Source organism: Erithacus rubecula (genome assembly GCF_903797595.1).
Source record: "Erithacus rubecula genome assembly, chromosome: 1".
In the NCBI taxonomy this organism is placed as follows: Eukaryota; Metazoa; Chordata; class Aves; order Passeriformes; family Muscicapidae; genus Erithacus; species Erithacus rubecula.
The window spans coordinates 97,569,579-97,594,874 of NC_136658.1; the positions used below are offsets into that span (position 1 = coordinate 97,569,579).

A 25,296-nucleotide genomic window follows, 5' to 3' on the forward strand; every position below is an offset into this window, starting at 1 on the left:
CAAGATTGCTGCAGAAGTTAGAAATGTGCAATATATCTTGTATTAGAACCTCAAAAAGAAGCATCTGCATGATCAGATATTCAATGTCAACAAAAGTCCATTGTTCTGCTATGACAGAAAGACAGATTTTTATTTTATTAAATCAGATCATACTTTCCCCTGCATTACCTAATTTTTTTCCATGGTTGTATTAGTAAACTTATTTCTAAAAACGAGCTAAAAGCTTGATTTTAGTTGTCAATCAAGAAAAAACGAAATTACCTGACTATCATAAAACATGACTAATTTTTTCCTTTCTTTCATAGGAAGAAAGAGACAATCTTAAACTTTATTTTGAAAGATACATTCTTAAGCTACCACATTTCTGCTTGGAACAATTTTATCTTCTTGCCAATATGCTATATTTTTAATGATATCAAATATTATCACTCTAACTCAAACTCTGGTTTGTTTTTACCCATAGATGGGAAAATAGTGAAGAATTCATAAAATAAGGAAGAATTAGTGATATTTACCTATTAGTTTATATTTAAAGAAAAACTTTAAATGTTTAATTCCTTCACATATTTCTATAGCCAAGGTTGGTAAAATATATGTGTGCTGTTTGTAAGTAAAAGTATACAGAAAAATTAATTAATTAATAACCCACCCCCCACCAGAAAAAGAAATCTGGCAATTTTAGTGCCTCCCCAGCCCAGCAAAATGTTCGATTGAGTATCAGCAAGTGTCTGTGTCCTGCTCCCTCCCCTGCTCATGGCCTCAGCTCCCTGGCAGGATTCTTTAACATAGCACTTACTATTGTATCCCTTTAGGAGCCTCCTGCATCCGTCAGAGCAGCTGTTTTCCTTCACAGCCCTGCCCAGATGAGCTCGCCCTGCCAATGGCTCAGCTAAAGAAAGTGCTCTGGACAATTACCTCCTGCACCAGGATGAGCATTTAGAGATGTTGTAAGAGAGAAAAGCAGTAGAATTGTTTTGGCAGAAGGGCCACGCTCCAGTGACTGTCTATAAATACAGCCAGGGTTAAATTAACTGTCTCGTGGCTGCCTTGAAGATTGGGCACTATTAAACACTCAATAAGGGAAAATTCTGTGCTCTTACAGGGACAAACAGAGCACCACTGCAACAGTGAGCAAAGGACATCATGAAAGGGACTATCAAGACTGAATCTCATTGAGTTGTTTCTTTATACTCTTCCTCTCACCTGTATTTATTAGTCTGTCTTATCACTCAGCTGCATATGCTTCAGGGCAGGAAGTGGCTAAATGTACAGCTGCACTGTGAACCACCAAACTTGCAAATCTCACAATAAATTATTAACTATAACACCAAAAGCAAATATGAACTTTGTAAAAAGTGATTGCCATTATGCTTATTTTTAAAACTAGGTTTGTGGCTCTTTGCCCTCCAGCACAAAATTAAGCTCTACAAATTGGGTTGCCATTAAATATTTTAACCAGATAAATAGTCATGTAAGTTTTTAATTAGTAATTATCCTGTTGTGTCTTTCATGATACCAATGCAGTCACTTTACCAGTACTAATTCAATAGCATCAGCAAAAGCACCTTATAAATTCAGAAGTAGCAGAACTGCTGCTGCTATCAGTGCTGTCCATTGATAATAAGGGTTCAGGTGAGGATATCTTTCTATTGGTACCAGCTTTTCAAATTTGTCATTATTTTTGAAGTAGCTAATTTTATTTATCCAGACCATTTTCACTCCTGGGAACAAAGTAGTCTTTACTGCCTACAGCTCAGGTAGATAGATGCACTAAAATGAAATCTTGCTTACATCCTTGCAAGTAAAGCTGCTTTTGAGTGAGTGCACAGCTGCCAGTGTGTGCTTGATGTATTTGCTTTGAAATTATGTAGCTATTTCTATTGATTCCTCACACAGGTAATTTTCTGTGTGCCCGTGAAGTCTTCAGAATCCTATGTATTTTTTCATCATTTATCAATGCTATTTATAAATTTGTAGAAAAGTAGCTTACAACAGCCACATCTAAGAGGGCTGCAATAAAAAGTTCTGTAAAATTTTCATGATGACAATTGAAAATGTCACATGAATCTTCTGCTGCTTAGAAGAAATGGTATTTATTCCAAATACAATCTTCAAAATGAATATTTGAGTGTGATAGAATACCTGTTTGCCACTGTCCTTCAGCTGCAGGGTGCAGCTTATTACCAGTGTTCTTGCCCATACCCAAATGGTGTCAGAAATATTTTGCTGACACTAAAAAAATACCTAAGGAACACAAATGCTTGACAATACAAAAATAATCTATATTGTCAATCTCATGGCCTCTTACCATTCATAATTTTAACCTTATGAACATATGTAATCATCAAAATGTACAACCATCACCTTAAATGTACAATTAAAATTACTGTATTTTACTTTTAATTCTCTTTCTTTCAAAGGTGCATTTTTCTTAGACTCCTTTTTCTGCAAAGCAGAGGTACCATGTCTATTAATTTATTGCCTTGAAGATGAAGTTTTGACCTTCTGCTACAATTCTGACCAATATTTTCAGGGGTTTTACATTATTGTAAAGCATGAAGGAATTAAAAGACTACCATTTGTCCACTTTTACTTCCATTTATTAATAAATAAACTTCTTCTAGGTATTTACAAGGGTATTTACTTAACTGAGGAAAAGAAGAAAAGAAAAAAAGAATAAATGTATGTGAATTCTTCAGTCTTTTAGGTACATTTTAAATAAGATATGTTTGGACTCTATCTCATAGTGTACATTTACCAAATAATTGGCAATTATTTTTGGTTATCAGTTTTGCATAATGCCTTCCTTCACCCCATATCTCCCCAAATACATGCCATTCTGACCTGTAAGTGATCTTTCTGACTGATCTTTTCTGACTTTCTTCATCACTTCAATAAACCTTCCCAGCACATTCTCCATGTGATTAAGGAGATCACTTGTGATTCAGCAAATCTGTTCAAAGCATTCTTTAGCTATTTCAAAGAAACCACAGATATTCAAATTCTCTTATCAGAGAGACCTCTCTGAGAAGTTCTGACCATCTTGTGATTCAAGATCTCAGCATCCATCAAAACAGTGAGAACTTGAAAAAGAGTCTGCAAAGGGCATGACCAAAAAAAGAAAAATTAAAAAAAAAAAAGTTTAAAAAAAGTCTGCTCTTTATATTAGAGAGATGTTGCATGGTTTTGATTTTATGATCTTGACAAAGGGACTTTTATAACTAATTCAACTGAATAAAAGAGAGAAATCTGCTATACTCTTATCCCTTTTATCTGTGGATGGCGACACTGAATTCTGCATTCCACAAAATTAGGTCCTAGCATTTTAAGACAAATATTAGACTAACAGCTTCCTTACATACCCACTGCCACATGTGTGTGTACCTGTATACTGCCTCTTCCCCACTTGGTACATCCCCTTTTGTCTTAACACCTTTCAAATGCTATCTCTTCTTCTTGCTTTTAAGATTATTGTAATGCATTTTACATTCTTTTTATGAGATTTCTCTGCCATTCTTCTGTCACTCATTACTTCAGCCACTCCCACACATTCTCATCAATGCTGTTGTTTTCAATTAAAAGCAAACTCAGCATGAATTAAAATTATGTGTCTTTAACACTCCTATGGATCTAACTGTGAAAAAACAGACTAGACTAATGACAGACTTTTTATGCTGGGAATCTATATCACTTTTTGGTTTTAGTGATTTCAACAAAATACATTATTTTACAATAATGCATCTGTGATTGTAGGAAGTACTGTGATACCCATCTGTTTCCTTAAAAGTACCAGTCTTCTCTCTTTGGGTCTAGATAATTGGGAAGAATGCTGTCTAATGCTCTCCAGCATAGAAAACAAAACCAGCAAAACAATTCATTACAAATAAATTAAAAGAAACTCTGTAATCTGATAGCAAAGCAAAACCATGACCATAATTTCTGAAGCATTCCATATGTTTCTCTTTGATGCCTCTTAATCAGCAGGACTCACTAACTGGTCAGTAAGCCTGGGCATTTGAACTCCAGGCAACTCTCTAGCAGAAGCCATCAGTGGGCAAAAAGGTGAGGCTGACTTTGTTATTGCTGACTGAAAGAAAGATGACAACAGACAACTGCTTCAGAAGATCTGGACTAAAATAAAGTCACTGCATTATGCGGTAGAGCATAAAGGAAACTTCACTGTTTTCAGAATTCTACAGCAAAGACCCTCACTCCACATAGCCTGAATTTTATTTTTTTTAACTGTGTTGAAAACAGACAAAGAAATCCTACAAGTCTGACTGCAATGAGGTCTGCAAAGCACAAAAGGATCTGTGATGTGACTGCTTGTTAAACACCATCTCTTCAGTGGCTCAGATCAGTTCATACATCACATAAAAAAGCATCCATAGAGCAACTCCAGGCTTTTGTGCATTGAGATCTCCCACTCTCTAGAGGCATGGGTTTATGTAAGTGCTCATAGACGTGACATGGCACAGAAAAAAAGAAGAAAATTAAATAAAATGTCTGCAGTGGCTTGATATCACTGGAGAGTAGAAGGATAGGGATAGAGAATAATGTATTTACTATTCCAAACCATTCTCTCTGCATGTTTGGAAAACTTATCAATATAGTCAAATCACCAGCTTAGCTATAAAAAACAAATATCCTTCCACTGTGAGGTCAGAGGCAGAGGTTGGAAGAAAATGGGAAAAAGCAAGCAAATGAAAACTCACATAGAAACCTCAGTAATGTAATTGTCTTTTTATCTGTGCTTGCTGATGAACACAGCTCCACCCAGAGAACAGCCATCTTGGGGAATTAAATCATTCTGGTCAATAAAGCATGAAGTGGACAGGAGCAACATCCTAAAAGCCATTTTCATCATCAGAAACACTGTTAAAATATTCACATGAGAAAATTCTAAATCAGGCAAAGCTACACAGATCTACAAACAGCTAAACAAAAGTCAATGAGGGAAAGTCATTAAAGGACATTTAATGTACACAATTTATTTTTGCATTTGTAGTTTCTCTTCCTACCAAATGTCTGATTACTTTTCTTTGATTACATGCATATTGTTCAGGACAAAGAAGATGTCCTCTAGGATTGAAAATAGCTTAGTATGTGGCAAGCACTACTGCAGATGTATTCCCCAAAATTTTGGGTTTTCTTTCACCCAAATTGTTCAGTCAAGTAACAATTTCTTATGACACATCAATTATAGAATTAATTCTTTTACTTTCATAAAAGCACAAACAAGAGCAGCAGTATTGTGTACATTGTTATAACTCATCTTCCTCATGCAAAATTCACAGCCTTTTCTAGTTTATTTATGTCCAGCTATCAAAAACTTTTAAACAAATTGTAAAATCTTCAAATAGGATCAGGAAATTAAGTGCACCTAAATTATAATCTGTTCTTTGGAACATGGCATACAGCTCTTCTAAAGGAAAACCAACTGTTTACTCACCATCTCACTTCATGGCTTTTGAAGATTTAGCATAAATCCTGGCACTGTTTTTTTCATTTCTAATCTTGAATAATTTCACATAATTTTAGAAAAAAACATAGATCTAAAACTATTTCTTTTCTGTTCTGTCATCCTTTTCTGCTTTACCAGAATGCAAAGGATGGCTAAATTTGAAATGTTTTGTTCAGTAAGTTAATTAAGGCCCATTACCTCAATCTAACACAAAAATCTAATTCACAATTCCTACAAGAAAACTAACTTGTGCACAAAAGAGAAATATTCAAAGCTGCTGCTTTCTTGAATCTTCCAGCTTATTCTCTAAGCCATTATGTTTGTTACAGGGCTCAATTTAGGTAGATCTGCTAGCAGATTCAAATTAAAATTAATTGTATAAATTTGTAGACTCAAGAATACACATTGGCTGCTCTTTGGTTAACATTCATTATCAGGGGAAGGTTCTAAAGCACAAGAGAAAGGGAGATGTAGGGCTCAGAAGTCTGTAATGTTTCACTGTCACACCAGCATTGGTTTGGCAACAACACCATAGGCACAAATACTAACTTTATGTCAATTAAATTATGTCAATTTAAAAAACTGTACCATTGATTATAGGAGAAAAATATTGTTTTTACCTTACTGATAAGTGTGACAACATCACCTTCCCGGATTGTGAGTTCATCATCGTTCTGTGCCTCGTATGGAAATATCACTTTGCAATACTCCTTGTCTGAAAGGAAGAACATTCACTGTGATAAATTATCACTTTGTAACAACTGCTTATTCAAGGGTGAATAATCTTCTTAAAATATTCCATTAGTGTCTCTTTGTGCTGCCTTTTTTCCTTGCCATCTTTCTCTTTGTATTTTAGACCTTCATAAACAATATGAAATATTTAAAAAACTGCACACTGATAAGCATTCCCACACATGTTATCCAGGGAGTCAGCTCTGTAGCCCCTAGAAACCCCTAGTTTCATTATCTCAAATGAAATTGCTCCAGACAGCAACCTGCCACAAACTCTTTCCCTTACAGCAAGTCTGGATCTGACACTTCCTTCCATGGTTCCACTGGTATGGCCTCCCACCAGATCACATAAGCTAGAAGCATAAAGCATGCAGTAGGTTGACACTATGTCCTTGTGTGCAAGAAAAAAGATATTTATGAATCTATAAAGATGGCACAATAATAAAGAATACATTAATAAATGCAAATGCATTAATAACTAAACCACCTGTACACTCAGTGTAAGAGTTTTGAGCATTACTCTAATGTTTCCTCGACCCTTTTTCCTTTACTGTCTATAAGTAAGGCCATTATCTCAACTTTCATCTGGAAAATACAGGAGCCAGCACTCCTACTCAGAAATCATAAAAAGCAGTTTTCATGAAAAGCAGTTACTTACATGTTGCTGTGCAACAGATGAGTATGTCAATGTGCCTTACAAATAAAAAGGGAATATGTTTCACAGCTGTGAAACTATGCACAAAAATATGTGATACTCTAAGACAGCAGGTCTAAAAGAACAAAGAAAAGTACTTGACTGTTTGTAGAAGACATGATTTTGTAGAAATGTTCACCTCACTTTAAATGTCTCAGTTTTGATGACCTCTGTGTGTAGTCAACTTCCATATTCAATGCAGAGAAGTACAGTCAGGCCACAGAAATACAAATTAATTTGAAGCATGACTTATTCTTTTATACTTACTATAATGAGAAATCTGCATTATCACACTTGAGGGTATCTGAGGCTAGACCAGGGGGCCAGTTCAGCTGCCCAGACACTTAGTGCATTTTCAGACTTTCATGGGTGTGTAAGACATGCATAGTATAACTGAACCTATGGAATTGCCAGGTCCCTCTAATCTGACAGCTGGAGGCAGGTCAAAACTAAATATCCTGGGGGTATCTCAAACAGCTCCAGATGCAGGCTACTGATTTCAGCCCCCAAGCTTTGGACTTGTGTCTGAATTTAGATTCAGGCATCTGATGTTAGAAACCAACCTAGTCAGTGCACTACAGTCAATGGAGATCAAGTCACTAAAATGAAGCCTTGAGAGTCTCTCCTGAATCCAAGTGCAGACACCTACATTTGATTAACTGAACCATGATTTCAACTCCCTGGACAATCAGTGACAGATCTCCAGTGGAACTACCCCTCCCAAAAGTCCAGATACTGAACTCATGATTATAACCCAAACTCAGGGCTCTGACACATAATCTCCATCCAAACTTCTAAAGTTTAGTGAGAGGAATATCAGCTGTAAAGAAGCAGCCCAGAAATGTGCATCTGAAAGTTTGCTCTCTGCCAGCATCATCAGCTTAAGAAATTAAATAGTACTAGTAGGGAACAGGAAAGCTCTTCTTCAGCTCTGTCACTCAGAAACAGCATGAATTTTATGTGTCATTGGTTCAAGAAAACAAGAACTTTTTAGGCTTCACAGATTTCTTATTCTGAACACAAATGTTTGAATTTACCCATGACCATTACAGTTGGTTTTCTGGCCATGCCCTTTACTAGGTCTGGCTGAGACAGAGATAATTTTCTTCACAGCAGCCCACATGGTGCTGCATTTTGGATTTGTGCCTAAAATTGCACTGGTGTTTTGGCTATTGCCAGCATACCAACACAGCTTTTTTTTTTTTTTCTTTTTTTTTTTCCTTTTCTATCCCTCAAGTAGGCCAGGGTGGGCAGGAAGCTGGAGGGGACACAGCAGCTGTCCCAAGATGAGTAAAGGGATATTCTGTGCCATATGGCTCCTGCTCACCAATAAAAATGGGTGGGCTTTGGGGGTGTTGGTCTAGGAGGCTTCCATTCCTTGGAGGTTGGCTGGACAGTGATCCACTGTAGGTGGTGAATGAATTGATCTACTGAATAGTGATTGCCTTTGTGTTGCCTCTCTTTATTTCTCTTTCATTTGTTTATCAAACTGTCTTTATTAATGAATTTTCTTGCTTTTGCTTGCCCTGCTCTCTCCACTGTGGGGAGCAAGTGGCTGGATTGAGCACAGCTGATGGATGGGGTCAACCCACCACACCTGCTCTGGTGTCTCTGAAGAAACAAAATTCAGATTAAGACAATGAACCAAAGTTTTGAGGGAAAAGAAGTGAGCAAGGAAAAAAAAATCCTTTTCCCTGTTTTGAAAGCAGAGAACACTATGAAATAAACATCTGATGGCTCTTCCAAACCACTGGCATGTGAGAACCACCAGGTCACAACTCAGATTCAGAGGGTGAAAGGGGTGTCTGACTCCTGCTTTATTGCATTCTGAGCAAGGGTTGGGATGTTCAACCTGCCCTTACATTGTCTTTGAGAGAATATAACATTTTATGTAAAAACTGGTAGAAAGCTGACACACACTAACTTAGGTGGATGCAAAGCAGCATACAGATAATAAATATGAGATTCAGCACATTTTACACTTCAATGACATGCTACCTTAAATTATCATCGTGGGGTTTTTTTCCTATTCTGACTATATCCAGACTCTGAAAAGCAGCTGTGCTAAATAATAGATCAGTGAATTAGTCCAGAGTTGATGTAAATGCAATACTGCACTAAAGAAGCTGAGTGCTGCACACTCAGGCAAGTCTCTAGTTACTGGGAACAGGCTTAGCATTTCTTTTTTGGGATACAGAACTGACTGGATTCTCAGAGGTAAACAACACCTGAGCCCAAGAAGGATCATTCCAGAACATCCATTCTCAGACACATCCATTCAATAACAGCATCAGCTCAAGGTTAACTGGGAAGCCAAGACAAAGTACAGCTAAAAAACTGCATGCAGCCATTACAGCATCACTCTGACAGGATGTCTGCAGCAAAGCTTCTGCTCAAGGTGTGGAGGAATCCCACAGGTTTCAGGTTAAAAAATGTTTTGGACAGCAAAGGCCTTGGGTATCCTGAGTCCCAAAACAGATAAGCCTTCCTCAGGTCTTGCTTGCTATTGGAAGACAGGGTATTTGAATTGTCTTTCAGGAGGAAGACCCTGATAGACAAGGGTGGAGAGAGGGCTGTGGTTTCAGCATCTGAAATACCAGTTGATGATCAGAAAGTGTCATTCCTTGGAGAATGGCACAGTATCTGTTTTGTTCAGCAGTTAAAGACTGGGACACTACCATCCCAGGCAAAAGTGAAAGTATTTGAGGTCCAAGGTAGAATGATGCTTTTGTGCTGAATACAGCAATTGGAACACTCACCAGTTTTCTGAGACTGCAAACTTCCTTGGACTGAATGCTTTTTAAAGCTTGTTTGTGGTAAAAAGTAAAAGCTGAATTTTTGAGAAATGATAAATTCTAGACAGATTAGAGTCCTATGCCACAGGCTGATCATACTTCTCATTTCTGACTATCAGATATTAACTTTATTATGAAGAAGTTATTCGTCTGTCTATATTAAACACCTAACCAGACTGAAGCATGTTCCATTTGCACTGAAAGGTTTTTAAATTTAAGTGAAGGACAACTTCAGCTGAATGAAATATGTCTTCAATGATGTCATTTGAGACTAAGAAAATTATATATAATTACATTACATCAGACCTTCCTATAGATGTGCTTCTCTTTCCCAAGCATGAACAGAGATGCCAAGAATTATACTGAGGCCCTAGAGATTCCAGGAAAGATAAAATAATAAATAATGCAGTTTAGTCAAAATTAACAAGATATTGTGCAAATAAATAGCCCACCCTTCTCACCAACACTGGCAAAATGAATGTTGAATGAAAACAGCAACAGAAGAAAAATTTTTCTGGCCAAAAAGATGTGTCTGAGGGAAATAACAAAAGTGAAAGAAAGACCATCCACAGCCCAAAAGTATTGATGGAAAAGTGTCAGCCAGAGCTCAATAGATCACATTAGAAGACACATTTTTCTAGCCATTGGTCAGAAGGTTTTCATACTCAGTTTATAAATGAAAGTTTGAATCCTGGGATGGGATTTAGTGAGCATCTTCAGCTGTCAGAAGTTTGGGCTGATGTGGAAAGGAGCAGCCTGGCTTCCCACACAGGGGTTAATGCTGCAGCTGGGAAAGCCCCTGGACCACCCCTCCTGATGGCACCTGCACTCAGGTCAGCTTGAGCTGCTCAGCCTGCAGGCTGGCAAAGCAATTCCCAAACACGGGCAGGAGCCCTCTTCTGCATTGCCAGCTCACACATTTCTCAGTATTTCAATTTTTCACTTCCTCAGGGCAATTGAATTCTTGCAGTATTTCCCATTAGAGCCTGCTGGCACAGGGACACAAGATAAGAGGATGTAGAAAGTCAATGATTGTGGTGGAGCTAATGGACAATAACTCACTAAAAGCTCTTTTAAGCTGCTTTTGCAACTCTGAGCTGAAAACCTGTACAAACCAGTTTGTAACCACATACTTCCCTCAGACAGACCCTGCTCTGCTGATCCAGATGCTTTCCTGCATATGTCTTTATGTGTTTCAGTTCTGAGAAAAAATGTTATCCACTAACTATCTAAAAGGATAAACACATCAGGGAACAAGGACTGTGCAAGATTTAAACAAAATCAACTCTGTTATATTCAGCTTATTTTCTAAGCTATGGTTATGTTCTCTCATTCTTTTCCACCAGAATCTGTAACATTTAGTTGTAACTTTACATAAACAAAATCAAAAGATGGGGAATTTATATGTATGTTATTTGGTAAGATAGTTACATATGCCTCCCTAGAACCACATAGAGGCATCACTGAAGGATTTAATCATTACTTTTTCATTGCTAAGCACTGAAATGATGAGAAAATATCTGAAGGTCAAAAATCAGAGAATAGTTTGGGTTGGAAAGAAGCTTTAGGATTATCTAGTCCCAATGCCCCCTGCCATGGGCAAGGATACCTTTCACTAGACCAGGTGGCTCAGAGCCCCACCCAGCCTGGCCTTGAGCACTGCCAGGGATGGAACATCCTCAGCTTCCCTGGGCAGCCTGTGCCAGTGCCTCACCACACTCATTAGCAAAAAATTTCTAACATCTAATCTAAACCTGCCCTCTCTCAGTTTAAAGCCATTTCTCCTTGTCCTGTCACTACATTGCCCTGTAAAAATTCATTCTCTGGCTCTCTGGTAGGTCCCCTTCAGGTACTGGAAGGTCTCCCTAGAGCCTTCTCTTCTAACTTCCCATACAAACTACACCATGCATACAGTTTATTTCTGCTACATAAAGAAATAAAATAATTAAAATAATTTTTAAAAGAAGTGGAAAAAGGCAAGGGCATTGGCAATGTAAAAAATTTTTCAATGACCTACCTACAAGTTACAACTCAGATTTGGATCTTACTCAACTCTGATTAATTCCAAAGTATCTTCAAGGCTGAAAGTTGATCACATAATTTAATTTGATTTTTAGTGGCAGAAAACTTGATGTAGGGTCACCAGAGCAAAAACAATTCAGAGGATTCTGTGAAACAAAGCATTTTGTCTAGGTACCACCTACTCACAATTTATCCTAAATATATCTATCTGCATCCTCACTTTTTTTATATACAGGACACTCTTTAAACCAAAACCAGAGAAAAGCATTCAGCTTGCTTTTAATAGCACAAAGTGCAAAAAAAGAAAAACCTATGAAACCTACTTTTTGTTCTGCTGTCCACTTCTATTTTTGTTGGCTCCTGAGTTGCTGTGGCTGGAGGTAATTTCTTCCCAACACTCTGAAAAAAAATAATTATTCTTCTTTAAAACTTACAGGTTCAGTTAAAAGTTGGACAACATAAAAAAATAGTAATGGAAATACAAATAAAGGAGTACAAAAGGGAGAGTAAAGAAAAAGAGGTAAATTATAAACTATACTTATGCTTGTTACTGGGGGTTAACTTTTTCTAAAATTATAAAGAATACATAAAAATGTGATCCTCTGATTTCTCTTTACTAATTTTTACTAACATTTTAAAATTATAACTGCATAACACATCTCTGAGTTTCAAGGAAGGCTCACAGAAGTTTCACTGGTAGATTGACTATGAAGCAGTCTATGAAATTCCTTATGGAAAGGTGTTATTCAGTACCAAGAGTAAAGCTGAAAGAAGCAGCAGGGAGGAACCTACTTGACTTCTGTTCAAACAAGGAATATTCATTTCAGTCATTCTAAATTGAGTGTGATTTTTATACATACAACATCTCTTCCTTATTTTATTATTTTTTATTTCTTTTTAGAAAAGCAACTAATTTACAGTGGGCTACTATAATAAACAATAACCTGCCTCAGACAGGTAAGCTGAAACAGTAAACAAATACTATGTGCCCCCACCAAAATAAAATGTAGTAAAATCAGTGATAATCATATTTATATATCTCCTATTATTATATGCTTGCTATATCCTCTCTCTCTCAGCTTGTCTCCCTGTGAAAAAGTTTTCTTTCTTTAAAATCCTAGAAATGTGTAGATGAGAAAATAATTGTAATTTTTTCTGAAAAGCCCTAGCTGCCATTCAGCATCCTTTTCTGGCAAGGTCTGAATAAACACAAAGTTCCTCTGTGCTTTCATGATGCCCTGAGGAAAAGCTTAGAGACAAAGTGCTGAGAGATAGTCTTGGAAGTACCAAGTGCCACAAGGACCATAAGAAAACACTGGTCAATATAAGAAGCAATAGGAGTAGAGCTCTTTGAGTAGCTCAAAAATTCCCAGGTAGATAAAGAATACTGAGAGCTCCATGTTAATAATATGTAATAATGTGTCAAAATGTGTCTATGAGAAGGACTCAAATACACACAGGGATTTCAGGCTGGTAAAAAGAACAGGTAGGGAGGAAAGATATTTCTGAGAGCTGTGCACAAGTCAGTCATCAAACCCATGCTGACAGCAATGCAGACTATAAATTGCAATAACCAAAGCATCCTGTTGCAACTCAGTTAACAGGTGGAAGCAGAAACCCCTGACCTTCTGATGAGCTTGTAACTACTCAGAATCCAGAGTCTGTGAACTACTAAGGAAGAGAAATAAACAACAAAACTCTATAGAGCCTCTCAAATTCTTTTCTGAGGTGGGAATAGAAGATAAGAAAAACTAAGAAAAGTGCATGACCTGGTTGTGCTGGAGAAATTTAAAGCCAAGAAGGATGATGATAAATCTGAAATCTATCTGCAAAGCAGTGAAAATTGTACTAAGAAAGATATAATGAAGAATTTTAAACTATCAGGCATTTGCATTTACACAGATAAAAGTTCAGAATGCCTTCAAGATGAAAGTGAGACAGGTTCAGAGGCAAACAGGGCAGTTCAAGATAGCTGCACATCACAATACATGCTCAGTCATGATCAAATCTTTATTCACATTCCTGCTCCATGAAATTGTCTAGGAAAATGACAAAAGGAGATATTCTAAGCTGCACTGCAATTTGGCTCACAAAGACATGCTCACTAAAGGAAAATAAAAAACCCTTTAAATTAAGGGAGATTTTGCTTTTTTTTAAGATAAAATTATTATGCAAGACCAATTAATTAAAGTAAATATTTTAGTAATTGCTTTAACCATACATGAATCATTGATTTTATGCCATGAAACCAAACACCATATAAACCCATAATGGGCTAAAATTTAACAAGCTACAGATCACAATAAAAGAATCATGGGCAAAAATGGAAGACATTTGTGTATTCTCGTGGAAAATCCATTATGCAAAGTAATTTCCTAATGTATAGGAGCAGATGCAAGAGTAATGCTTGAAAACATTAATTCATCTGTTCATTCAGAACAAATGCCTGTGCAGGTAATAAATCAATGTTGGGAACCAACTTGTAAACAGAAAAGGAAATACTATCCAAACAAGGCTGCTCTTTTATTAAGAGCTAAGAGGAATAATTCAAATAATTTTTATGAGTATTGCATAAGACCCACTCCAGTGAGAAGGGATACCTAAATTTGCTGTGGGACAGGGAGAGGAGAAGACAAGTGGAACTTCTATTCTTTAATTGTGAGGGGACTGCACTCTGGGATTTCTAGGGGTGAAACAAGCATCACTGACAGGAAAAAGAGGATAAAAATTGATAAGTCATGCAAATCTGGTTTCAGATTTGCCAAGGTGTTTTACTCATCCTGTAAGAAGTTGGGGTTTTAAAAAGGATTATTTATTTATGTTTCCAATTGGTCTACATTTGCATGGAAAATGTGCCACCACTTTCTGAAAACACCTCCATAAAACTTAATATAGTACTTATTTGTTCATTAGGAAACACCCAAAATAACCTTTCCTCACTCTAAGAGACACTGAATCCTCTGTGATCTCATAAGTCTGATGGCTCTGCTATAACAGGCTAAAATCTCAAGTATAGCTAAGATTTGTGTGCTGGGAGTCCCAGACCAAGCATTGTTATCAGAGCTACCAAATTTTCTGACAAGAAAACAAAAATGGGAGACAGTGACATATTTCATATAAGCCAGAAACTTTCCTGCTGTCTCTCCAACTGTTCTATGTCACTCACACTCCCATAAAGATCAAATGTCTACCAAGTGAGGAGAACAAAGGAAGCTCAACAGAAATTCTTGCTAATCCTGTGCACATCTGCATGACATAGACTATTCTTTTCAAAAACACTACAGGATATTTTGTTGTCTTCTTCAGCTGAAGGCCCAGTACAATTTATCAAAACCTTCACTTTTAAAAAAGGAAACACGGGAGAAAAAACACCTGATATGTTGAACTGAAGACTTCAATATAATTCTTTCTCTTCCTCTGTTCTTCCTTTACATAAGAGGATGGTCCAAGCCCTTCCAGACTCATTGATCTATGCTATAAAATACTCATAGACAACTCTAGCTATGCTGTTAGTCTTTTACCTCATTCATTCCTACCTATCAGACTCAGTATTCCTAAGAAGCAAGTACATCTTACCCCTTTGGGACACAGACACAAAGCAAGACTTAGAACTTGAAGAACTTTTTGGGAATTTATATATCCCAAACCCAAGAACAGGATCCTCAACGCTGTCAGCAATCCCTGACATCTCCCAGAATAAACTCACTCCATTTACCTAAATCTATCCTTCTGTCAGTAATGTTTGCAATTAAAAGTCAAATGCAGCATGAACCAGAATACCCATAATGACATCTCCCAGCAGTGACCTAAATACCAGGCTGCAAAGAAAGTGATATTCTGCATTTTCTCTCTAAAGCTGTATCTTGGATTCTTGGTTTCAGACTGGTTTTATCACCAGCAAGAAGGGCAGCATATCATTCTTTGCCTTTGTATCTCTAGCCTGGTGGTGCAGAGACACTCCTAAAGACTACTTTTTTAGTTTCCATCTATCTTCCTCCAGCATGCTGATTATCATTAATCTCTTTTCTAGATAGTGGCAGTGAGCCTTGTTCCACTTACATCTCTCTGTAGATATCACTCTGACTTGCTTAGTCCTGTCAAACAAGAAAAACATGGTGGAAACAATTTGTGTTTTCTGACTCCAAGCCTAGGCTGACTCCCCATACAACAAAATATTATCAACAAAAGAGATAGAATCTTAATCCCACCACTTCTGCAAGGTGAGTATAATTAGATTATTTACCTGTCAGACATTAATGTCACTAATCTACTGAAAATTAAATCCAGAAGATGAAAAGGGATGAAGTGGCCTCTTGCTGTAGAAACAGCTGATAAAAGAGGAATAATCACCATGATTTTGGCACAGATACAGTGGGACAAAACAGATTTAGCAGCAACCTGGCAGTTTTAATGCTTGGGTCAATGAAGCCAATGGAAGGAGAGTCCAGCACTAAATAATCAGTTCTATGTGCCTCAATGGCATTTTGGTACATTGCAAATCTGTATCACTGCAGACAAGCCTCCTCTGACACTGAACTAACAGTGATTGCAAAAATGGTTGAGGTGGCACACAAAGCCAGGTAAATGAAATCATGGTACAATCTAAATAGTCTCATTTTTTTTCATTTATATTTGCCTCAACTGCAACACCTGTAACAGCAGGGAACAACACAAGAAAACTGAACAGTAAATGGACAGTATACAAGTGAGTTTTTCTTGCCTAAAGGTACTGTGGTTGTTCCCTACAACTATTGAGCTCTGATCAGAGGGAGAAAAGTAGATCTGTGACCAAGTTTCTTCCTTCAGGATATTTTAGCATTGTACTTCAGAGTTTTCTGTTGTGGTTGAAAACTGATTTAGTTTCATTATTCAGATCTAGTGTGTCTAGAACATTTCATCTGAAAATTCTAATTGAATTATCAATTGTGCACAGATAGGTCCATACAGAAGATTGTGGATATTTATCCATTGAGGTTTCTTTAACAATATAGGCTTCTTGAAGAAATAGTTTATTTACTCAGGAATAAGGAAAAAAGGATTTACTCAGAATCATTATTTATTTTGGAAAGTGCATTGAGGTCTTTATCCTAGATAAAATATTTTGGAACTGCTACTTGGAATATAACTCTTTGGAGATATTATTAGGGAATACATCAGATATTAAAAGAGATCACAAAAAGGGGCTGTATGAGCTGGAAACATTAAGCTTAACATAGTTTGTCAATTTGAATAGTGAAAATACAACAATGTGCTTTATTCAAGGGAGGAAAAGACAGTTATGTATCTTGGCAACTTTTAGAATTTCAGAAAACCTCGATTACTAGGTCAGAGGAAAAAATGTGTCATGTTTCTCTGACCATTCTTCCTCTTAACATTCAACTAGTATATTTAGATGTGGTTCATATGTATGAGAATTTTCTAATATAGGTTTATATGCAAATCCAGGGCCACTATAACAGAGTACAAAAGCTGTATTCTTCAATGTGTCTTTATACTCAATTTCATAACTGAGAACATTTGTTCACAAAGAAGCAGAAATGGTTATTAGAGTCTTCTAGCTCTGGATTAACAGGAGCATAAAGGATTTCTCACTGACTATGTATAATGCTGGTGTTGTGAGAGAGCAGCCAAATTAATTTCTTTTTTCTTTTCTAATATGCATCAAGTGCTTAAGGAATGTCATCAAGTCCTCTATCCATACTCTCTGTTCTGCCTTAAAATCAAAAAAGAGCCAAAATATAAAAACCCCAAAGACTTTCAGATGTCAAAATGCTATCACACTGTCAGAAACAAAATAAATGTCCAAAATTTCCTTTTTTCCCATGCTACCAAAATTCAGCTCCATATAAAGCCCTTTCTGTGACAGGATGATCAAGTATTGCTATCCTGAGGTTTCCCAAAAGGACAGAGTTAACACTTTTCTGAAGGGTCACCACATGAGACTTCAAAGAGAGTAATGGGAATTTTAAGAAACATTTATAGAGAAAAAAAAAATTATTGAAGAAAGTGAACTTATCACCTGTCTACACATTTGATTGCCTCAGTCATCAATGGCTTCTTCCTCTGTAACTCCTTTTTTCACAGCTTTGCTTTGCTAGAAACACTATCCACGTGCATGTGCAATTATTTGTGTTTTTTAACAGCAACCAGTTAGGTACATCTGCCCAATGCACTCCCAGCCAACACAGAGAGACTCATTTCCTGGAACTGCAGACATTTCTACTGACAGCTTAGCATGAGAGTAATTTTTTAAATTTTGAAAAAGATTTTACCTGTAAAAGGCTTTACCCTTCTACAGTAAGATTGCAAACCCCTCTATTTAGATGCTGTGAAAGGCATATGAACTGCTGGCATCTCAATTCTCTCTGTCTAGACAAAATCAAAAACCTCTAAATAAAAGATGATTCTCCAAATAAACATCCTGTTGTGACAAAGAAAAGACTGAAGCCTTCATCCCATTGGAGCTCCTTGGAAATGAACACAGTTTCAGCCATCAGCATGACACTTACCACAATTAACAAATTTGGACAAAGCAGACAAGTCAGGAGTAAAGAAGTAGACACCCCATAAATGCTTATATACATCAGTCCACTGGGAACTGGCTACAACACCACCAGTGCTTTAGAGAAAAGCAATATTCAAGCAGTCAACAAAAAATATGCTGCTTGAATGTTAAAGGCTTTGGGAATTAGCATGCATATGCAGAAAAACTAAAGGTATCTGGGGGAAAAATGCTTTCTGCTATTCAATTCAGGGGTTATTCCTTGACTACAAAGAAAGAAAAAGAAAATACAAGGTGTGTATAAAAACAGCATGTCAGTCTAAAATAATACTACAAAACCCATTGCAGAGAATGGTAAACAGGTTGTGATTACATTACACCAGCCTTAGTTCACTTGGTGCCCTAGAAATACAGCACTGATTGTCAGAGCATCTTACAATTACTGTATCTGTCATCCACTGACACAGCCCTGGAATCCAAGCAGACAAGCAAGCAAGTAAACAAAGCAAAGGAAACTGAACTGAGGTCCCCAGACAAGGGAAATTTTAGAACAAAATATGATTTTTCTGGGACTTTTTTTCCTGATTCATCACTGATGTTTATTCTTTTGATATAATTCTTCCTTACAGTTGACAAGAAGTAAAATAACCTCTACTCATTGGTTAAAATGCTTAAATTGCATCAGGCCTAAGAATAAATTCTTTGAATGCTTAAGGAACAGTAATTTTTTTTTTTTAAATTAGAACCTATTTTATTTTTCAAAATAACTGTAACTTCTGAAATATTTAATAAAAGTAGTTACTGGTGTTTTACTTAATTACATCAAAAAGGACTAGAAAATCACATAAAGGGAAGTCCTTGAAAATCACCTGCTGGACAGACAAAGAGTTATCTATGTGATTCTCAATGCTTGTGGCAAAAAAACCCAAAATGACAAGCCTGTACTACCTTTGGCATACCACCATGAAGGATTACATCCAGAAGGAAAGGGAGGGAGAAAGGAAGACCAGGATGATTTAATCAGTATGTGTTGACACTCCCTATTGGCTCAGAGTCCAAAACTTAAAGATGAGACTAAGTTCTTTGGGAGATTTTCAAGGTGTGTATTTTCTTTAGAAGAAGGCACTAGGTCCTACAAATAAACTTATTTTATTGCTTTGATCTTGTATGAATCAAATTTAATCTACTGAATATGTTACTCACAATTGCTTATTGCTTTAGTAATTATTTAGCATGATTTCTTACTTAACCACTGAAAAGCTAAGAAATCTTAAAATGTAATGTTTCATACTGCCCCTTGCTCTGCTGTGACTACATGAGCCCCACAGTTTACATGTAATCTGCTTATACTTCTTAGTACAGTGACATTCAGCTGGTTTTGTCACTGAGATATAAAAAGATAAGATTTAGTGTTCTGGTGTAGTTATTCAAGATGGAGTTAATTCCATTCAACCACCAACTGTGAGCCAGGTGCCAGTCACCTCAGGCTTCCCTTTTGTCACTGGAGGTAAAACAGTCCTTTTAGCATGCAATTCATCTCTGGGATAAAGAAAACTCCTGTCCTAATAATGCTTTTTAGTCTACAGACTGTGAAGAAAGATTGCTTGCTGTCTGCAAGCAACATCACAGACACCTAAATTAAATCATCAGAATCCCATGATAGTTTTAAATATCTTTGTTGTGTAGCCCATGCATGTTACCTGCCAGGACAGCAGCCAGGTAATCAATCTATCTATCTATCTATCTATCTATCTATCTATCTATCTATCTATCTATCTATCTATCTATCTATCTATCTATCTATCTATCTATCTATCTATCTATCTATCTATCTATCTACCTACCTACCTACCCACCCTATCTAAAGATCTGTCCTTACCTGTCTGGATCTATATAACTACAGTTTATCAATGAATCTATAAATCCAGCTACCTAATAACTAAATAATGATGTTGTGACATACAGTGTTGTCTTTATACAAGCCCTGCATTATCTTTTCTATTTTGCATAGCCAATTCACAGCAATTTTCATTAAAATACACAAATTTAAAAAGTTGCTGGTTCTGACTCCTAAAGAAGATTGAAATTGTAACCTCACTGCAACACTCAAAACTAAAACTGAGATTAGGAGTTTACTGTTCATCCTTAGAAAAAAGGTATTAACTTGGATAAGTAACTTATTAAAAACCAGAAAACACAGAGTAGGATTTCACAGTAGTGATCAGTGGAGTTGTCAGATCAAGGCTCTTGTTTTCCACACCCTCAAAGATGACCCACCAAAAGGGAAAGACAGAAATTAAGTTCAGGTAAAATTAAAATAACACATTTGGAGGAAAAAATGCTATCTTAAGACAGAAATGACAGGCTTTGAAACCCATAGTTGTTAATACTTTGGGAGGAAATAAAGAGCAATGGAAAATGCTATCAAAACACTGCATAAATTCATCCAACACTTTGGTTATTGTGTGCAGTTCTCCCCTCCTTTTGTTCTCACACACAAACCACCTGAGTTCCCAAAGGGACTGAAAAAGACAAAAAGTCACCAAGAATGATGAAAAATATGGAACAGTTCCCTCATTCTGGGGAAAAAAGATACACACAGGTGACACAATTCTATGAAAATCAGCAGAGAAGGTAGACAGGGAGGAGTCTCTTCCAGTAATAAAAATTAAGGACTCACTCATCTCTTCCAATAATGAAAATTAAGGGCTATCAGATGAAATTAGCAGGTGCCACACTCAAAACAAACAGAGGGAGGTAACTCCTTCCCACAGAGTGTGATCCAGCAAACTGGAATGCTTTCACAGGAACTACAGGTACTAAACTGTTACATGCAATGAAAATGTGACTACTTGATTTGCCAAGGAACAAAAATCCATTTTAGTGATTAATACAAATATCAAAATGATTAGAGGGCTGTTAAGACTCCCCACAGGAATTTATTTCTTTGTGCAACCAGTCTTCCCCAGGCTTCCAGTATTGACCTCTCATGGAGCCACAGTCCAGGATTGTCCAATTTCCAAGAAATATTATTCTTTAATATATGGAATGGAATAATGAACACAGGACTCTTCAGAAAGTAAATTTAAATAAAGTAATATAAAACCAAAGTGGCAACTTAAGGGAAACTTTAAAATATTAATCCCACTCCTATCTTGCCCCCACCAATATTATCAAACACACTAAGTTCTTCAGTTAAAAAGAAAGCAAAATCATAATAAGAACAAGTATATATGGAGAAAATAATTAGAAAACCCTCTAAAATTATACAGTCTTCTGATAGGACACTACAGAAATTTTCAATGGAAAAATTTCAAAACTAGGGAATGCTTTATGATATGTCTTGGGCCATCTTTTGCAGATGCTACGGAAGTGAAAAACCCACTGTGAATCTAAAATATTATAAAAATCCAATACTGGATTGACAGTCAGCTATTGCAATGAAAAAGACAAATCCACAGTACAGAAATGTATATTTATGTATATTATGTCCATCACAACTCCACAAAGTGAAACCTTGTACAACTTACCAACCCTCTGAATAAACTCCAATTTATTTCCAGTCAAGCTGCCTGGAAGGGCTTTGTCTATTACCAGCTTTTGCTGAGAAACTGCTAGAGATTCAAGACATCTTGAGATGCACAATATTTCAAAGTATGAATACAAACTGTTCTCTCAGTGATGAAATTGATGTTTATGCTGAACTGTAACTGTTTGTATTGTCCACATTCATGTAATTTATATTCCTGCATTTAAAAGAGTCTCAAACCTTCATAATGGGGAAGACTTTTAATTAGAGAGGCTGCTTCACAGACTCCTAACTTCCCATTTGCACTGACAAAACATCTCCTCAGCAATTTCAGAACTGCTTAAATGGAAAATTACTTCTGTTCCTGTTTCCAGCTGTTGAGCTCCATTTAGAAATGACCTGAGCCAGCACCAAATGTCTCATCCAGCTACCCAAGCACTAAAACTATCAGGTATTTAGGAGACCATCAGTCTTCAAACCACAGATGAAGAATATCTTTATCAGCATTATGCAATTCACCAGAGAAATCTGTGCTATCTGAAATACCATTCAAAGAAATAAGGAGGTAGACCATGCAATGCAATATTTTTGGTTTAACCTCTTGGATGGAAAAGGGAGTAGAAACAAAACCATGGACAGTGAAATATCATTCCCATTAAAACTCTAGGTAGCTTGGAGAGAAGAACAGTGCACATTTTGCTTTTGCAGTGCTCTCCACACTTGAACCTGTTCTACCAGCAGGTAAGTTCACACTCTAAAGCTGTTTAACTTCACATTTTGAAGTTCTTAAAATTTGAAATTATGGGAAAGGAGGGGACTGGAGAGGCTTTTTTCCTACCAACACACTTGATGTGTTGGACAGGAGAGAAACCTATTTATCTTAACTTGCATGCATTAAAACATCAGTATTTCTGTAAAATTTGGACTCCTGACATTTGGTGCTATCAGGCTGTCAGTTTCAAACCATTAATGAACTAAAAATCTGCCTTTTTAAAAGGTTAATGGTGAGAAAGTGAACAGAAGAGTTTAGATTAGATAGATGCTGCTGAAACAAATGGAGCGAGACAAATTAGAACCACTGATGAGTAAAAACACTTCAGTAAATGAAATAAAAGGCAAACACAGAATGAAACCCACACAGCATGCTCCCAGCTGCCTGATCTCAAAGCTCTGGAAGTGTGCACATCAAAATGAGCATGATGAACAAGCTCATTTTCTTTTTTCTTCAAGCTTCAAATTTGTAATGCTAGAAGGTGCTTCTGTATCAAAAGTACTTTTTTAAACAGAAGGATTTTTTTTCTTCCTGGCTTTATTTTTCATTCTCCTTTTTTACTTTCCTTTACATAAATGTAAAGGAAAGTAAAAAAGGAGAATGAAAAATAATGGAAAAATGCCCTTGGCTCTCTTTGTCACAAATTTTACCATTTGCAGGTTGCCATTCATCACAATTAATTTCTATCTCTCCTAGGGAAAATACTTCAGTCAGTCTGCAGTGGGTGAGTGAAATTCCTTCCTACTCTCCCAGGAGAACCATGCCTGTCTAATTGCAGCTGGTAACTTGCATGATCCAGGTTGCACCATCCAGCTTAGAAACCAGAGTTATAAAACCTCCCTCTTTTACAACAATTACTGAACCTTACAACTGCTGCATGAATCTCCACTTCCTTTGCAGCAGCAAGGAAAGCAGTGCAGCTACTTCCATCTCTGAGAAGGATAAAAAAGTCTACAGTAAGCAGGGAATGTCTCTTGTGTAATAGCCTCTTCTTTAAAGTGGCAACAATATTTCTTTGCTCTTTTGTGAAAGTTATGATGTTGTCAACAAACTGACAAGTAGCTGTTCAATGATATTTTTCAAATTCAGTTATTATAAACAAAAGAACAAACCCATACTGTTATGCATATTATCCTAGATTTAGTGCTGACAACAATTCTTTCTTCCATTTTGGAACTACATTTCTTCTTTTCTCCTCAGATTAAGAGAATAAAAATTATAATTTTTAAGACTTGGGGTTTTCCCTTTCACTTTACATCACTGAAATCAGAAGTTACTGAGGAAGAAAAGGGAGATATTTTTATTTTAAACACAAAGAAGCTGCAGAACAGCAAGTGACTCAAAACACAAATGGAAAATGACTTTTACCATGTGTTTCAGCTTTTCTTTCCAGCAAGTGCTTTAGGTACCAAGACTGCTGCAGAAGAAGGTCTCAGCTGTCCAGGGGGAGGATTCTGCTCTTTGTGTGGCCAGAGCATGGCAAAGAGCCCAGCAGCCACCAGCATCCCCTGCTTGGCTACAACTCACTGCTGCACCAGGACTCCCCAGGAGCTCTCTCCCTTCTCCCTGGCTTTTATTGGGAAGCTTTCATAAAGCACTTAGCCAACTAATGTAATAATATGAGCTCACATCTCTAGTATTTAAGGACTATTTTAGGAACACAGAATGCCAAGAACCTCCTATAGAAACGCACACAAAGCATTGAAAAGGCTCCTTAGAAACTGGCCTATAGATTTTTTTATCTTACCAAGTTCCTGGCTGATCTATGATCTTTCCCTTCCTCCTTCCTCTTTTCTTTTCAGAAAACAAGAAAGACACATGGCACATTTTAGGAGAAAAGGCAACTCACAAAAACTTGTTGCTGCATTTCTGCACACAGCTTACTGACTTTAGCTGGGAAAAGCCAAAGTTGAGGGAAATTTAAATTTTTGTACTAAGACTTCCCAAAATATCTGCAAATAGTTAAACAGTTTACTAGGTATCTCTCCATTCAGCTTTCTATAAAATTTTACATGCAACAGTTGATTCTAGTTGCTTTTTTCTTGGAGGAGGGGAGAAAGAAAAGATAATTTCCATGTCGATTTTATCATTGCAATATAATTTTCTAAAACACTCATTCATATAAATTTTCCCCACTTGGACAAATGGCATCTCACACAGAAGAGGAATTAGTAAAACTCTTCCTCTTTTTTTTTCTGCCAAGAAGCACAGTTTTGTTAGTGTATTTAGGAAGGAAAAGACATGCAGTGGGGGTGGTGAATTTTCACTTACTGAAGAAACATTTGAAAGAACAACACATCCTAAAGACTGCAAAACTTGTCTTGCTTAACTCTAAATATGTATTATTCTTTAGAGTAAGAAAATTGAAACCACATCATATAGAAAACATGTGTGCAAGTTTAATGGCCAAACAGGCAGAAAGGGAAAAATGCAAGCTAAGTAGAGGCAGGAGAGAATATGTTTCACACAAAAGTAACTCCCTATTCTAATCTGGACCTCCATAGCAGGAATAGACTTCAGGATTCTGAGCACTCTTTTTCCTTCTTTGCTTTTTACCTCCAAATTGTGCAGAAGAGCCAGAGAACCTTACAGGTGAAACCTGTGCTATGCAGAGGATATATCACAAAACAGTTTTAAACAGCCACAGAAAGAAAAACCCAACTAAGTGTAAAATAAATACCTCCTCTCCCATTGTGAAGCCAAGCTGCCTTTCAGCAGCTGGAAATGTCCAAGGAGATCCTGGAGTCCTGCCCCTTCCTTGCATGAGCTCAGCTCAGCAGCCCAGC

At 36.8% G+C, this 25,296-nt stretch overlaps 1 protein-coding gene across 7 annotated transcripts in view; it reads right to left on the bottom strand.

Annotated features, from left to right (window-relative positions):
* SH3KBP1 (SH3 domain containing kinase binding protein 1) overlaps positions 1-25,296 on the bottom strand; it is a 204,131-nt gene that overhangs the window by 45,168 nt on the left and 133,667 nt on the right. For 6 of the 7 annotated variants that reach the window (XR_013775716.1, XM_079316945.1, XM_079316943.1 and 3 more), the window contains 2 exons: positions 12,031-12,106; positions 6,085-6,179 (listed from right to left, as the gene is read on the bottom strand). Coding sequence is in view for 6 of the 7 variants with exons in the window: in XM_079316945.1 (XP_079173071.1) it covers positions 6,085-6,179; positions 12,031-12,106 (171 nt within the window). In the remaining variant the exon portion in view is untranslated. Of the gene's footprint in view, positions 1-6,084; positions 6,180-12,030; positions 12,107-25,190; positions 25,255-25,296 lie in introns of those variants that run through there. The other variant, XM_079316947.1, reaches the window with a different exon arrangement.